This window comes from Bombus bifarius, unplaced genomic scaffold (assembly GCF_011952205.1).
Source record: "Bombus bifarius isolate JDL3187 unplaced genomic scaffold, Bbif_JDL3187 scf7180000007998, whole genome shotgun sequence".
Classification (NCBI taxonomy): Eukaryota; Metazoa; Arthropoda; class Insecta; order Hymenoptera; family Apidae; genus Bombus; species Bombus bifarius.
In genome coordinates, this window is record NW_022884377.1 from 358,433 (window position 1) to 372,183 (window position 13,751).

General features: G+C 28.9%; 2 protein-coding genes across 3 annotated transcripts; one reads left to right on the plus strand and one right to left on the minus strand.

Annotated features, from left to right (window-relative positions):
- The first annotated feature begins 138 nt into the window (after nt 1–138).
- On the plus strand, nt 139–2,877 carry LOC117206206 (CDK5 regulatory subunit-associated protein 3). Of its 2 annotated transcripts, XM_033445335.1 has the most exons (9): nt 139–286; nt 691–865; nt 944–1,182; nt 1,252–1,522; nt 1,599–1,729; nt 1,801–2,064; nt 2,155–2,366; nt 2,472–2,643; nt 2,722–2,877. In XM_033445335.1, the coding sequence occupies exons 1-9, from the start codon at nt 281–283 to the stop codon at nt 2,791–2,793; spliced, it is 1,542 nt and encodes a 513-aa protein (XP_033301226.1). In that variant the 5' UTR covers nt 139–280; the 3' UTR covers nt 2,794–2,877. The 2 variants fall into 2 exon arrangements, with proteins under 2 accessions (XP_033301226.1, XP_033301227.1); XM_033445336.1 differs by lacking the exons at nt 139–286; nt 691–865 and having other exon boundaries at nt 967–1,022; nt 1,097–1,182.
- Nucleotides 2,878–3,342: 465 nt separating this feature from the next.
- On the minus strand, nt 3,343–7,608 carry LOC117206208. The gene is made up of 5 exons (XM_033445337.1): nt 6,460–7,608; nt 4,827–5,061; nt 3,825–3,989; nt 3,610–3,719; nt 3,343–3,532 (listed from the first exon to the last, which is right to left on the minus strand). The coding sequence occupies exons 1-5, from the start codon at nt 6,590–6,592 to the stop codon at nt 3,366–3,368; spliced, it is 810 nt and encodes a 269-aa protein (XP_033301228.1). The 5' UTR covers nt 6,593–7,608; the 3' UTR covers nt 3,343–3,365.
- Nucleotides 7,609–13,751: the final 6,143 nt, after the last annotated feature.

Here is a 13,751-nt window from a genome sequence, read left to right on the forward strand (position 1 = left end):
ATTTAAAAGCGTAAAATATAGTATATCTATAGCTGATTTTTATCAATCTGCAATTAGAATATGTGGAATATGTATTCCTACATACACACAATAATACTAATATGTAGCAATCAATTTAAATTCCGTTTTCACGGAAATACGTGTCTTTTAGACAGCCGGCAAAATAACCTTACTGTTACAATCACTTTAATATGCTGACACGACACAAGCAGAGTAACAGCTGTCATAACCAAGAAAGAGACGTAAACAAATTTCAGTAAAACTATTAAAGTTTTATATTATGGAGGTAAATTTTTGAATTTTCACGTATCCGATTCAATATCTATTTTTATAAGTTATTAAAAACGATTTATTTCATTAAATGTATGAATATATAATCAATAGTTATTTTTTAACAAAAAAATATTGTATTTATTTAATGCAAGTATAATAATAGTATTTCCTTGTATTTTTTATCACAATAAGGCTTATAATTTTTAATTTTATAGATTTTATAGAATATATTTCTATATGTCATATACTTTATAGAATTAATTTATGATTAAAAATATATTACATTTACTAATAATATCTCTAATGTGATAGTTTATTTATTAATGTTTACATAATTTTATATAATAACTTTCTTATTTGCAGTATGTGTAATATTTAATATAATTTAAATTATAATTGATGTTATATCTTGTTTAGGAACAGGATATTCCTATTGATATTAATATTGGAAAATTATTAGAATGGTTAATAAACAGAAGACATTGCTCTAAGGACTGGCATGTAAAAGTTTTAACTATCAGAGAAAAAATTAACAATGCAATACAAGATATGCCTGTTCATGAGGAAATTGCAAAATTACTATCTGGTTCATGTATGCTACATAAATATTTTACATTTTATTCTGTTCACAATTCAATTTACATTTATTATTTAATTTTTATTCTTTCAGATATAAATTATTTTCATTGTTTGAAAATAGTAGAAATATTGAAAGAAACTGAAGCTGATACAAAAAATGTATTTGGCAGGTATGGCTCACAAAGAATGAAAGATTGGCAAGAAATATTACGATTATATGAAAAAGACAATTTATATCTTGCAGAAGTTTCTCAGATACTTATAAGAAATGTTAATTATGAAATTCCAAGTATTAAAAAACAAATTCAGAAATTGGAACAAATACAAGCTGTAGGTATTTATTACACGTACATTGTATATTATTATATTTTTTTAAATAATATAACCTATTTTTACCAGGACTTTGAAAAAAGAGAGGCAGACCATAAAAAATCAGAAAATGCAGCTAGGTCGGAATTTAACTCACTTTGTAAGCAGCTAGGTATTCCTGGAAAACAAATTAAACAGGAATTATCTGAAAAAGTAAAAGAACTTCCAGAAATTTATGAAAAAATTGCTAAAAAGATTAAGTCATTAGAAAAAGTTGTAGAATTCTATTGTGGTTTTGTTAATTATACTCTTGGTAGACAGTATGATGATGGTTGTGTTCCTATGATACAATACATAGTTGGTATGCTAAATTAATAAAAACATTTTTTAAAAAGTGTCATACATATATTATGCTAAAAATATTATAAATTAATTAGATAAAGGAAATACTACTACATATGAATGGATCTATGGCGAAGCTCCATTATCAGTTAGTGAACCACCTTTAAATATAAGCTTAGATAATGATGATCTGGAGAAGAAGAAAGTCGAAGATATTGATAATGTTGTATGTGAATCATTGTAAAATGTTACAAATAACTTGGAAAATTTTTCTAAATATTATTGTCATTAATTTAGGGAATTGATTTTGGAGAAATTGATATAAATGGCGGCATAAATTTCGGCGATGTTAATTTAGAAGCTGGGGGTGAAATTGATTGGGGTGATGGAAATGTAGAAGAAGCTGTACTTGGAGATATTGATTATAATATTTCTTTAGAAGAATCTGGTATAGTCGTAGAAGCAGCTGGTCATGAAGGTGGAATTGCTACTGATACTGAAGCGTACACAGTCCTTGATAATCCATCTACTAGAAATGATTTTATTAACCAGTTGTTTGAGGTATATATGTTTTTATCTTTTCTAGTTACAAACATAATGCTTTCAGTGATGATTAAAATTTATTTTCTATAACAAATTATTTTCTTATAGCTGGAAGCATTTCTTAAATTACGTTTATATGAATTCAAAGGTGACGATAGTATAAATTTCTTAAGCTTCAGTCAATTACAAGATTCGTCTTGTATTGTACAAAATTCTACATTAGAAAATAATCAGAATATGTTAGATAACGTTCAAGTTGTCTTATCTGAAATTTTGGATACTAAAGTTCAGCACTTGCATAACATAAAACATTCTGCGAGGTAAACCAAATAATATTTTATAATAATTTATAATAATATTTTATAATAATAACATTATATTTATATATTATTTTAAAGAAATTAAAAGTTTATTTCTTTTTATAGATATGTAGATGTCTTAACTTCATCATTAAAACAAAAATTAAGTTTAGTTGATAAAATGATAGCTTTACAAAAATCTGTGAGAGAGAAACGAGAAAAGTGTGCACAAGAAGTTACTACTGTTCGACCTCTTCTTCAACTTCTTATACAGAGAACAAAAGAACTACAAGTAGAGGTATCTGCAATAATTTTTGTTAATAAATTTCATCTGTTAGCGTATATTTATTTATTAATTTTCTTTTTCTACTTATAGATTGAAAAAGATATCTCAAAAAAATATAAAAACAGAGTTGTACATTTAACCGGAGGTATAAATATGTTGTAAATAACTAAAATAAAAAGGAGAATATATCTACTGTAAATAAGATTTTATTGCAGAATATATAATATCATATACTATGTACACAAATTATTTGTATGCCTTTTTTACATTTTAATGAATACTTACTGCTTTAATAAAATAATAGGGATAAAATGAAAGACTGTTTCGATGTATTAGGTTGTCCCAAAAATTCCTTTCGTTTTGTAAGGAAATAATAGATGCACAACATTTTTTGTTTTATATTATTATATTGAATTATGTATGATCCATTTTGTTCTACTACTACGAAATTTGTTCTATTACTGCAAAGTAGATCATACATAATTCAATAAAATAATATAAAACAAAAAATATTGTACTTCTATTATTTCTATATAGAACGAAAGAAACTTTTGAGACAACTTAATATATTGTCTTGTTGATTTCTGATATTACAGAAAAATTTGTACCTTTCATAATAAATGTTACAATACTTATTGAAGTACGCTTCTTATCTTTGGTATGAACACAATATTATTAAATCATGAATTAATGTTCAATTCAGTTATTTATATTTTACAATTCTATACCAAATATTACATGATCATAAAAAGATTTTGCACTAGTCTCCAGGGTGAAGAAGTGCATACAGCTTTGGTTGTTGGACACGGATAACGTTTTAAACATTCAGCGAATGAACGATCGCATTCACATAATCGCTGAGCACATGACCCGGATCCTCCCCAATTTCCATGTTCAACAGCTACGATATAGAGAAAAATATACTTCCAAATAAAAGTAAGTTATTTAAATAAAAATAATGTATTCTACGAAACTAACCGCATACTGGTTTGTAACCGCGATAACATCTCCAATAATATGGTACAAAGTATTCTGAAAATGTTGGACATTCTGTAGCATCATAGCACCAATCATGCATTTTACAACATCTATAAAAATAATTAAATTGTAATTTAAACTAATGTAATTTGAAATCTATGTTTACATCTTTTTATATCATCGTGAATTCAAATATTTATGCATAGAGAACTTACCTATCTATTCCATCTATTACATATCCTGAACCTAAAAAACCACAGTAGCATCCATATCCCTTATAAGCTAAAGGATTACATCCAGTGGCGCACACTACCATGTTATACAAATGTATCACACCTCTTTTAAATCTTTTGTGCGTTGAGATCTGTTCACTATACATTCTAAAACAATGTACATTCTCTGAATAATTAAAAATTATTTCTTTTGTAGTATAAAAAATTTTATACAGGGTTTCGGAAAGGTGAAGATAAGTATAAGTAAGAATAAATAAATTTATTAAAAATAGAAAAAAGAACTTATACTACGTGTTAATGGGATCAAGTAGCTAAAAAAAAGTTTACATGAATTTATGTCCGAAAGTACTTCGTTGAAGAGTTACATAAGCGTTCAAAAATTTCTTTCTGATAAAGTTGTTCTTAAGGATATTCTCAGATTATTGATATATGTAGATTGTCAATATTTCAAAGTTCTCAACTAAAAGGATCAGTATGTTCTGTCAATACAATATTATTAATGGTTATTAACAAATTGCATTTTCGATGAGAACCTTGACATATTGACAATATTAATGATTGAGGGTATCCTAAGACTCGTCATACAGACTCGTAAACAGACATAAATGCGCATCTACCATTATTTCTACAACAGCAGGAATATTCGAAAGAATTTGACGAATAGAGTGCATTCTTGTAGAAGAATGAAATTTCAAGCGTTTATTATAACTGTCAAAACACTTAACAAAAATTTCTGAACGCTTATAACTGTTCAATAAAGCATTTTTAGACATAAATTGATATGAACTTTTTCTACCTATTTAATCTGATTAACACGTAGTATACATTTTATCCCTACCTTTCCGGACACCTTGTATATGTATGTGTAATTAAAATTAATATACCTTATATGAATATCTTTATTAAAAGAAGTAATGCTACACAAATTAGCGTAATTTTATTAAAACAAAAAATTGCAAAGTATAAAAAGCATTAAACTCTTACGGTAGTTTGTTGTCTCTTGTATGATTGTGTGTAAAATTAACAGATGGAAATTCATGTATATATCCATTTTTCTTTTGGTATTGTATAGGTATTGCATCCCATTTTTCATCATTTTGTTTTATATGAAGATTTTCTTTCTTCCGATCTTTTGTGTAGTTGAATAAAAGTTTATCTTCAGGTAACTTATACGATTCTCTATTTCTAATTAATTTCTGAGTACTTGGATTATTCCTGGCTATAACAAATATTTGACAATAAATTAAGTAAGATCGAGAAACGCAATAGGTATTATGATATTATGCAAAAACAGGTCAACTCGGATCACTTAATGATCGCCCTGCACGAAAATTTCTATGCATATTTTCGAAGTTATTTTCAGAATATAAATAATATTTATTGCATGAAACGTACGTATGCACGCGCATCGTTTATTGCCATTACAAACTTATTTTACCTCCTTCCCAAGTTAGTTATCTTTGAAATTATTGTAATTTCTCTAGTAATTTGATGGTTCGTCATCATTGTCCATATACGATTTCCATGAAATTTATAAATTTAAAATATACACATCACATAAAAATGAATTTATGTTTAGAATGTTATATATTCTAATCTATGGACGATATTAAAATTTCTAATACGAATTATGCATTTTTTTTTCGTTCCAATTGTTGACTTAAAAGCGGTCAAAAATGCATGTTTTCAACCGCTTCTTTTCTTTTCTTTCACGCTTACTGAACCCTAATCTCTAGCAACGAGACACACTTCCGTCTACGGCACATCTTTCGATTATGTCATTAAAAAAACTTATTCATTAACTGCTGTAGAGTAAACGCGTATTATTTTATGATTCGTTTAATATCAGGGGCTCAATAAAGGAAGATACAAGAGATGGATTATTTATATAACTTAAGAAAATTGTGCGTAAAGCGTGCAAAAGCTTAATAAAGGCATCTTTATGTTTTCAAACACTTAGATATTAGAATAAAGTTATCCTTTCCTGTATTATTAAATTAAAATATTGTAGTTATTAGCATATCCCTATCGTAAAAACGTTTGTATGATCTTTTCTTTAGATGAATGCTGATCAACTGCTTCCTCTACTATCTCCTTTTTAAAAAAGAGTATCTGCTTGTACTACTTTTTCCATTAAGTTTCAAACTTCTTCTTAAGAATAATTTGCAAGAAAAAAGAATTTACAATTTGATAAAGTTCGTTGAAGAACCCAAATTATTTAACAAAATAATGTAACAATATTGTAATGTAATTAGATATAGCATGACATTAGATTCTCATACGAAGATGGAGGGGAGTACCCATCATGGTTATAGGTAATAACATCGAAGTCGATGCATAAACATTACATTAATACATGAACATTGATAAAAATATATATGTAGCTTTCTTTTATTATTAAGTGGCCACGAAAAGTATTTGCACATACCATTATTTTTTTATCAGATTCTACATTTTATTCTCATTCTATCAAATTGTTATAGTCATATGAAAGCACTACCAAATGGTACGAAATTTCATATACTTGGATCTAATTATTTAATATAAAATGCTATAGCAAATATGCACAATAAGGTGCAAATATTTTTTATAGCCACTGTAAATTATTATGACATACCACGACTTTGATAACAAGGCAGCATTACAAATATCACAAGGGAAAGAAAGATGAAAATTTTTCGACGAGGTATCATCTGTGGCCAATTAGAGCTATGAAAAATTAACACGGCTTTGACTCTTTTATGAATCATTGAATATATGTTTTCACGAATACGAAAACAAGCTTTTAATGTCAGCTACGAATCTTAAAGTTATTCAACATGTTACGATCCGTGGGTTCCAGTATCGAAGAATCGTAACGTTCCACGCGTAAGCACATTATTCATTGCGCATTATCAATCACGAGGGATCCATTCAGATTTATTGATCAGGATCGATGAAATCAAAGAACGTGGCAAATAACAATATCCTTTCATACTTTGAAATTATTCTCTTTTACACAATCTCGAACAAAGATCGTTATGTTCGTGAAATCCTTGAACATCCAAAAATCTTCAGATATCATTTAAAATTCATGTATGCAACCATCAGTCTATATATTTGAACAGGTAAATCTTCTTCCAAGCAATGTGATTCATCGACGATTTATTTAAAAAATACGCTCGTTGCAAATGTCACTTTCGTAAATATTTAAAAGTTATCAACCATCTTCACCTGTCGCACAAAATATTGTCTTTTTTATTTTAAAATCAGAACTTTATTCGCTCGAGTAAATTTCTGTACCGCACTGTATTCACTGTTTTCCAAAATCAGAGCCAAAATCCTTTCGTCGGCGGAAGAGTCAAATGAACACTGTCCAGCCTTATCAAATGCTTTTGGTCCATCGATTCCCTCTACAGGGAAATTTACCCCTTCCTACCACAAAACATTTGACGTGTCATGATTCACTGTTTTGCTGAATTCTGTGACTCCGAGTCTTTCCTTTGGAGCTAGCTACGAAGTACTCGAGGAACGACACTTAGACTGATCCTCTTCATTGAGGAGAAGAGACACGAGGCGCTTAGGCGCACTCTGAGAAACCTACTGTTATACTTTCAACGATTTCCTCGAAGCGGAGAATACTCAACAACTTATTCACCTTTTACTCGCTTTTTATTCATCTCCTATCTCGATCGCTGTTCCAATGGTTTATCTTTATAAGTATATTATTTCGTCTTCTTTCATTATAGGTGTCCTTTTGATGGTTATAGCTTTTGAAGAAGAAATAACTTTCGATATGATTATGTTTGTTAGTCTCATAATTTAATCCAGTTTCATTCACACATTATTTTTCATTTATTTTTGGGTAGTTTTATTTCTCTTTCTTCTTTTCAGATATTTTAGCGAGCGTATCCTTCATTTCATTATCTTGGAGTTGTTTTGTTAATACAGTGATATAATAATTTGATTTCTAATAAGTTTGTGTTGAAGAAAATATGTAACGAAAGCTATATAGAACGTTTTTATTTTTGTAAGATGAGATTTCGTTGTAGATGTGATCTAATTTTTAAGTAGTCCAGCTCTCTCCCAAAAACAAGCTCAGAGGTTAAAGGACAAGCGTAAATGATGCTGCAGAGATTGTTTTTAATCCAAGTTCCACGATAATTTTGAACACAAGTAACAATAATTATTTTGCTGATAAAATTGTTTGAATGAATTTATGCCAAATTGTGTAACTTTTATAGAAGATTTGCATTTCTTTAAATTTACATTCTGCTACCTTCGCAAAACATTATTTGTAAAATATCTACTTTTGTTGAATATCATTAAAATTCCGTGAAATTGATATCAATTTTTGATATATTATGTAAATTTACATATATTGATAAGGTACAAAATTAAATATAAAACAGAGGAACAACGATGACATAATTTTCATTAAAAGTCCAAGATATCGGTCATATCCCAATAGTCAAGTATTGGGAGCAGAAAATTTACCCGTTGACCGACTGGCCGACGTAGTTTGAAATCGCAAAATAGTAGAACGGTAGAACCCAGCTGGTTCGTATTTACTGGTATAGTGAATGGATGTGTTACGTTGAATCTAGCGGTATTTGCTGTACTTGCAACAGATGTTTGATGCAGCATACGTCAAATAATTTAAAAAATATAAGACTAATATTCATTTAAAATTTTAAGGCTTTATATACTCAAATTCTTTATCAGATCTCTGTGGAATACTATGTCAAAATCGGGAAAAATTCTTTTGTATTCCATTATGGTTTCCTTAAACATGTAAAAAAAGTATTTAGCACGCTGTTCCATACCGAAAGTTGCAAAACTGACAGACATACGAATCAGAATTGGACGTTATCACAATAAATGTTGCTTTAAGTAGATATATATTATATGATCGTAAGCAACTTAAAGCAACGTTTATTTTGTATATATTATTGTTACATTATTATAATATTATTGTATATTACTATATATATAATATAAATACATATTATTATTTGAAAAATAAATTATCTTAATATTTGTTATTTTATTTGGTGTATATACATAGGTATATCGTTGTTTGATTTAACCAGGAGGACAAACCTATTTTTCTGTGTTGCATTAGATTGCTACTGTAAAATTACGTACTTTCGGCAATTTTTTTTAAATTATTTTTACGGGAAATTTTCATATATAAATTTCAAAATCTGGGTACTTCCATCTTTTATACCCTGATTTGTACCTTTTTTCCCCTGCCTTTTATGTTTCTTAATCCGATGAAATGTTTTGACATCAAATTTTTTAAAAGGTGAATATTTATAGATAGATATATGTATTCCTCATACATGTACCAAAAACTGTTATCTTGACTCCATCTTCAATTATTATTCGAAACAATCAAATATTTGACAAATAAATGATTTGAAAATAATCAATTTCTCAAAATAATATTTTGAAATTCCTTGACATACATATGCTACATACTTTTATTTTCAAATGTACAATTATGGACAAAAATAAGCAGACAGGTAATGGAAATGATATCAAAGAAGTTTCGTTAAATTCCTCTTTACACAAAAATGTAAACATTATTTTCAATTATTTACTAATTAATACGTGTACTATAAGAATATGCAATAAAGAAAAGTTAGATAGTAATTGGATTAAACTTCATTAATACATAAGTACTTCCACTGCCTGTCCACTTATTTTTGTCCTCGACTATACTTATTTATTTTCGTCAAAATGATTATTTGTCTTCTTTATCCATTTGTCATTTCCATATCGAACAAAAAAAGACGAACTTTCATAAACTTTACAATTTTTGAATGTCATTTATATAAAAAGGATGAAACAAAAAAGATAAATAAATAATTTTCGATTCACTTTTAAAGCTTCCAAAATATTCAATGTACAACTTTCAAATCATAAAAGCATTTATAGGCGATTCTCTAGTTACCACCTCGCCATATAACAGCTTTACCGTGTTACCAATCGTTAAAACACGTGCCTCCCATTTTTTATTCTTTATGCTTGACCTCCTCTGATGGAACTTAAAGGAGCAAGACGAGCAATTATTGTGAAATCCGTGCCTTTGAGTAACAATGCCTGCAGCGAGGATTTCAGATGCGATTTCAAAGTCAATCCTCCTGCACCACGAAGGAAAACATCCGTGACACTAGATTCACCGCAGGAAATTGCAAGATCACGCTTGTACACAACCGATAAGCGACAAATAGAACAATGGCCTGTCGAAGAAAGAACGTCGCGAATAGTTTCACTCGCATTAAGTATCGTTTGTTGGTGTCGTTGCAGATATTATTTCCTGAATTACGACAGCTCTCCCGGAATATTTGGCCAAGCGTGACGATCGATTCGGATAAAATTTCCCAACAAGGTGTTGAACAATGTTATATAACAATGGTTAAGTTCATGACATTAAGGGAAAGAAGTAATCTGGATCAACCACGTTCTCAGTGATCTTTACGGAAAATCTTTAAGTTACTTTTTGCTATACGTTGTAAAATAAATCTTTCCCTTTATACATTTTACAATCTAAGTCAATTTAAGGGAATAAAAAATATTTATACGATTTTAAAATAAAGACAGGAAGATGTATTGGAATATTTATTAGAAGTAATGACATTATTTCTAAAACTGAGCAATAGATTAAAAAGTTTATTTTAAATATTGTTTAGAAATTGAAAAATTAGTAAACAAATTAAAAACTTGCAAAGTGTACAAATTATATTTCTATTATTACATTATGCTATATTATGCATGCATATTAATTCGCATTACTCTTTTCTTTGTAATATTAAAAGTAATTATAGACTATTTAAACTGCGAATATTTGTGGGCGATAATTATACAATAAAGACATTTATGCACATAAAGTAAATAAATCAGCGAATATGCAAATACAGTTTACATACGTTTAATATATTATCTACGATATAGTCATTATTTACAGAAATTTTATAATACTTTTGTGATTAATTTAGTACATACAAATAGTATTACATTATAATTAGACTGCAGCTTTTACGTATATATGAAAAATTTGAAGATGCAAAAATGCATACAATGCATACAGATAATGTACTAAAACATTCAGAGTACGGTATTTACAGATTATAGAATTTAGCAAGTGAAACAAATTTCTATTTACGTTCCATTTTTTTAGCTACGTTCACAAAAATATTTAAAACCCGCAGTCTAATTGTAAACAAATTATAAGCAATTTGTCCAAATTTGAAGTCGTTGACTGCTTTTTCTTATAACGTTTACATAAAAGAAATAACGCCTATTTATCTTTTGAAATATTTGCTTTGAAAATATTTACGAAAACCATGCTCGCCATATATGTAACTTACAGTTACGGTTAAAATAGCACGCTAAATTCAATAAAACTAAGATATCTTAATTCACAACACAAACTGCTCATTATATCCTACGCTTAACCAACCAGTCAAAATTTGACATTAACATTGTTACGAACGGTACACAGTTATGACAAATTAAATCAATTTCATGAGATAAATGTATCATATATGTAAAGTATACGATCAACCATACGTTTTCGAACATAAATGTAATGCGATATACGTGTGTTCTTAGATATAAATGTGCAAAAAGTATACATTTTAATTATAGGAAATTTTTACCCAGGTTTTATTTCCTTACTCGCATGCTATAAAAATATGAATTTGTATGAACATCTGTGGTCTACAGATTATTACTTAAATTCCATATAATTTTAAGTTTTTACGTAATATAAAATAATATTTTATTTAACTATTGGCTGAGAAAATATCTTGATTCGCGTGACAAAAATTCCATCTCTGATAATTATCCTAGCATAAAAGAAACATTTTACAACTTCAATTTCGTCTTTTGTATACGCGAAATTAATGCTGTAAAATTTTTTACAATTACAAGTAAGAACACTTCCGCTAATAAAGTAATGTTAATTGTTGCTCGGCATTTACCTCGGCGTTTACCTCCTCCGTGTTTCGAGTTACTCTATGTGCATCTGTATCTGTGCAATGAAATGACTGTTAAAGGTCTACGAACGAGCATCGTGAGAAAGTAGTCTCTAAAGAATGCGAATCAGAAGGAAACACAGACCAATTGGTTAGCACGCAATCTATCCATTTAAGGTTGCACAACCTAACAATATTTCCCGTTTGTCAGTGAACAAAGCCAACTACTTTATTTGTCACGATAAATGCGTTTGTTTCTTTCGAAATTTCATTGTTAAAATTACACACGTAACAGGTAATTATGATAGTTGTGTATTATTTAAACGTCAGGTCGTAAGTAATATAGTCTTCCATTTTGCGTTTTACATTTCCAAGGTAAAATCAAATAGAAGCTTCCGAAATGTACAATCATCGTCAGCAATTAAAAGAGTTAGAAATAATCGATACTAATGAAGGAGGAAAGAAATTCTATTTCATCGTGCCAATGCTCGGCTGCAGGCAGTGAAAACAATAAATAAAATCACGGAATGCAATTGAAAATTATACCATTCTCTCTATTCTCTAAACTTAACGCGTACGAATTCCATTTATTCATTACTTCATTTCATTTATTTATTCGTTCTTTCTCGTTTCATTTATTCCGATCACTAAAAATTGGTGATGAAAGAAAAAGGTGATTTTATAAATGGTGGTATAATAATTCGTTAATAAATATTATAAAATTTTACAAACACGATATTATTTATGGAATGACTTGATACTTGGAATTGAAACAGATTATCTTAAGTTGTTATCTTTTATATTTATTTCAAGTAAAACCCTCCCACGCAGGATTGCGCACTGAAATATACTAAGAGATCATTGCAACTTTTATTTGCCTTCTCTCATCCTAGACATTTTATAGTTCCTTGCGATTTTCGGGTTCATCTAACAAATCTAATCTATTTCTATAACAATCCTATGTATAATATTAAAGTGTGTATTATAAAACTTAAATAGATAGAAGAATGCAAAATAATAGAAATAAAAGAAAAATCATTAAAAAGAGCAGCAAGGTACGAAGAGAAAGCCCTAGAATCAAAAAAGGAATTAGTAAAGGAGTGTATAAAGGAAAGAGAGAGAGAATGGGGGAATGGTCAGCAAGGGAAAAGAGCAAGAAAGAGAAAGAAGGGACTAGAAGAGGTGAGAAAAGGAGGGACGCAGATAGAAACAGGAGAAGAGCAAGAAAGGATAACAGCAGACCAAATTATAGAAGAAAGAAGAAAGAGAGAAGCAGAAGAGAGGGGGAAAAGGATAAGGGAATCCAAGTATAATATACACTACAGAAACATAGCCAAAGAAAAATTACCAAAGTACTTAGAAGGGAGGATGAAGTGGAAGGACAGAAGAATACTGGCAAGATTTAGATGCAGAAACGAGACCAAAGCAAGGGAATATTGGAAAGAAGAGGGAGGAAAAAGATGCAGACTATGCAGAAGGAAAGAAGAAGACCTAAGACATGTAATAAAAGAATGTAATAGAGAAGAGAAGGGCAAACGACAAGAAGGAGGCACAGCAAGGAGACTAAAGACCAAAGTTGCAATAGTTTTTAGTCATTGGTTGTTAATTTATAGTTGCTAATTTTTAGTTTTCAGAAGTAGAACAAGTAAGGTAGTGTAATAGAATAGAGTGGAAAAAAGGGGAAGTAGACATATAAGAAGAGAAATAGACATAAGAGATGTAAAACCGAAAGTTCGTCCAAAGCCGAAAGGCACGGACCAAGCGATAATAAATAAAAATAAAATAAATATAAAACTTAAATAGAATCGAAGGAATAAATATCTTCTAAAACATTCATGTTAATGAATTGTATAGCAGAAATTAGAGCATGTAAAAAATTCGTAACATGTAGCGAAGCATTTATTATTAATGAGACATTTATAGAGCATAGGATAAGGATAAATGA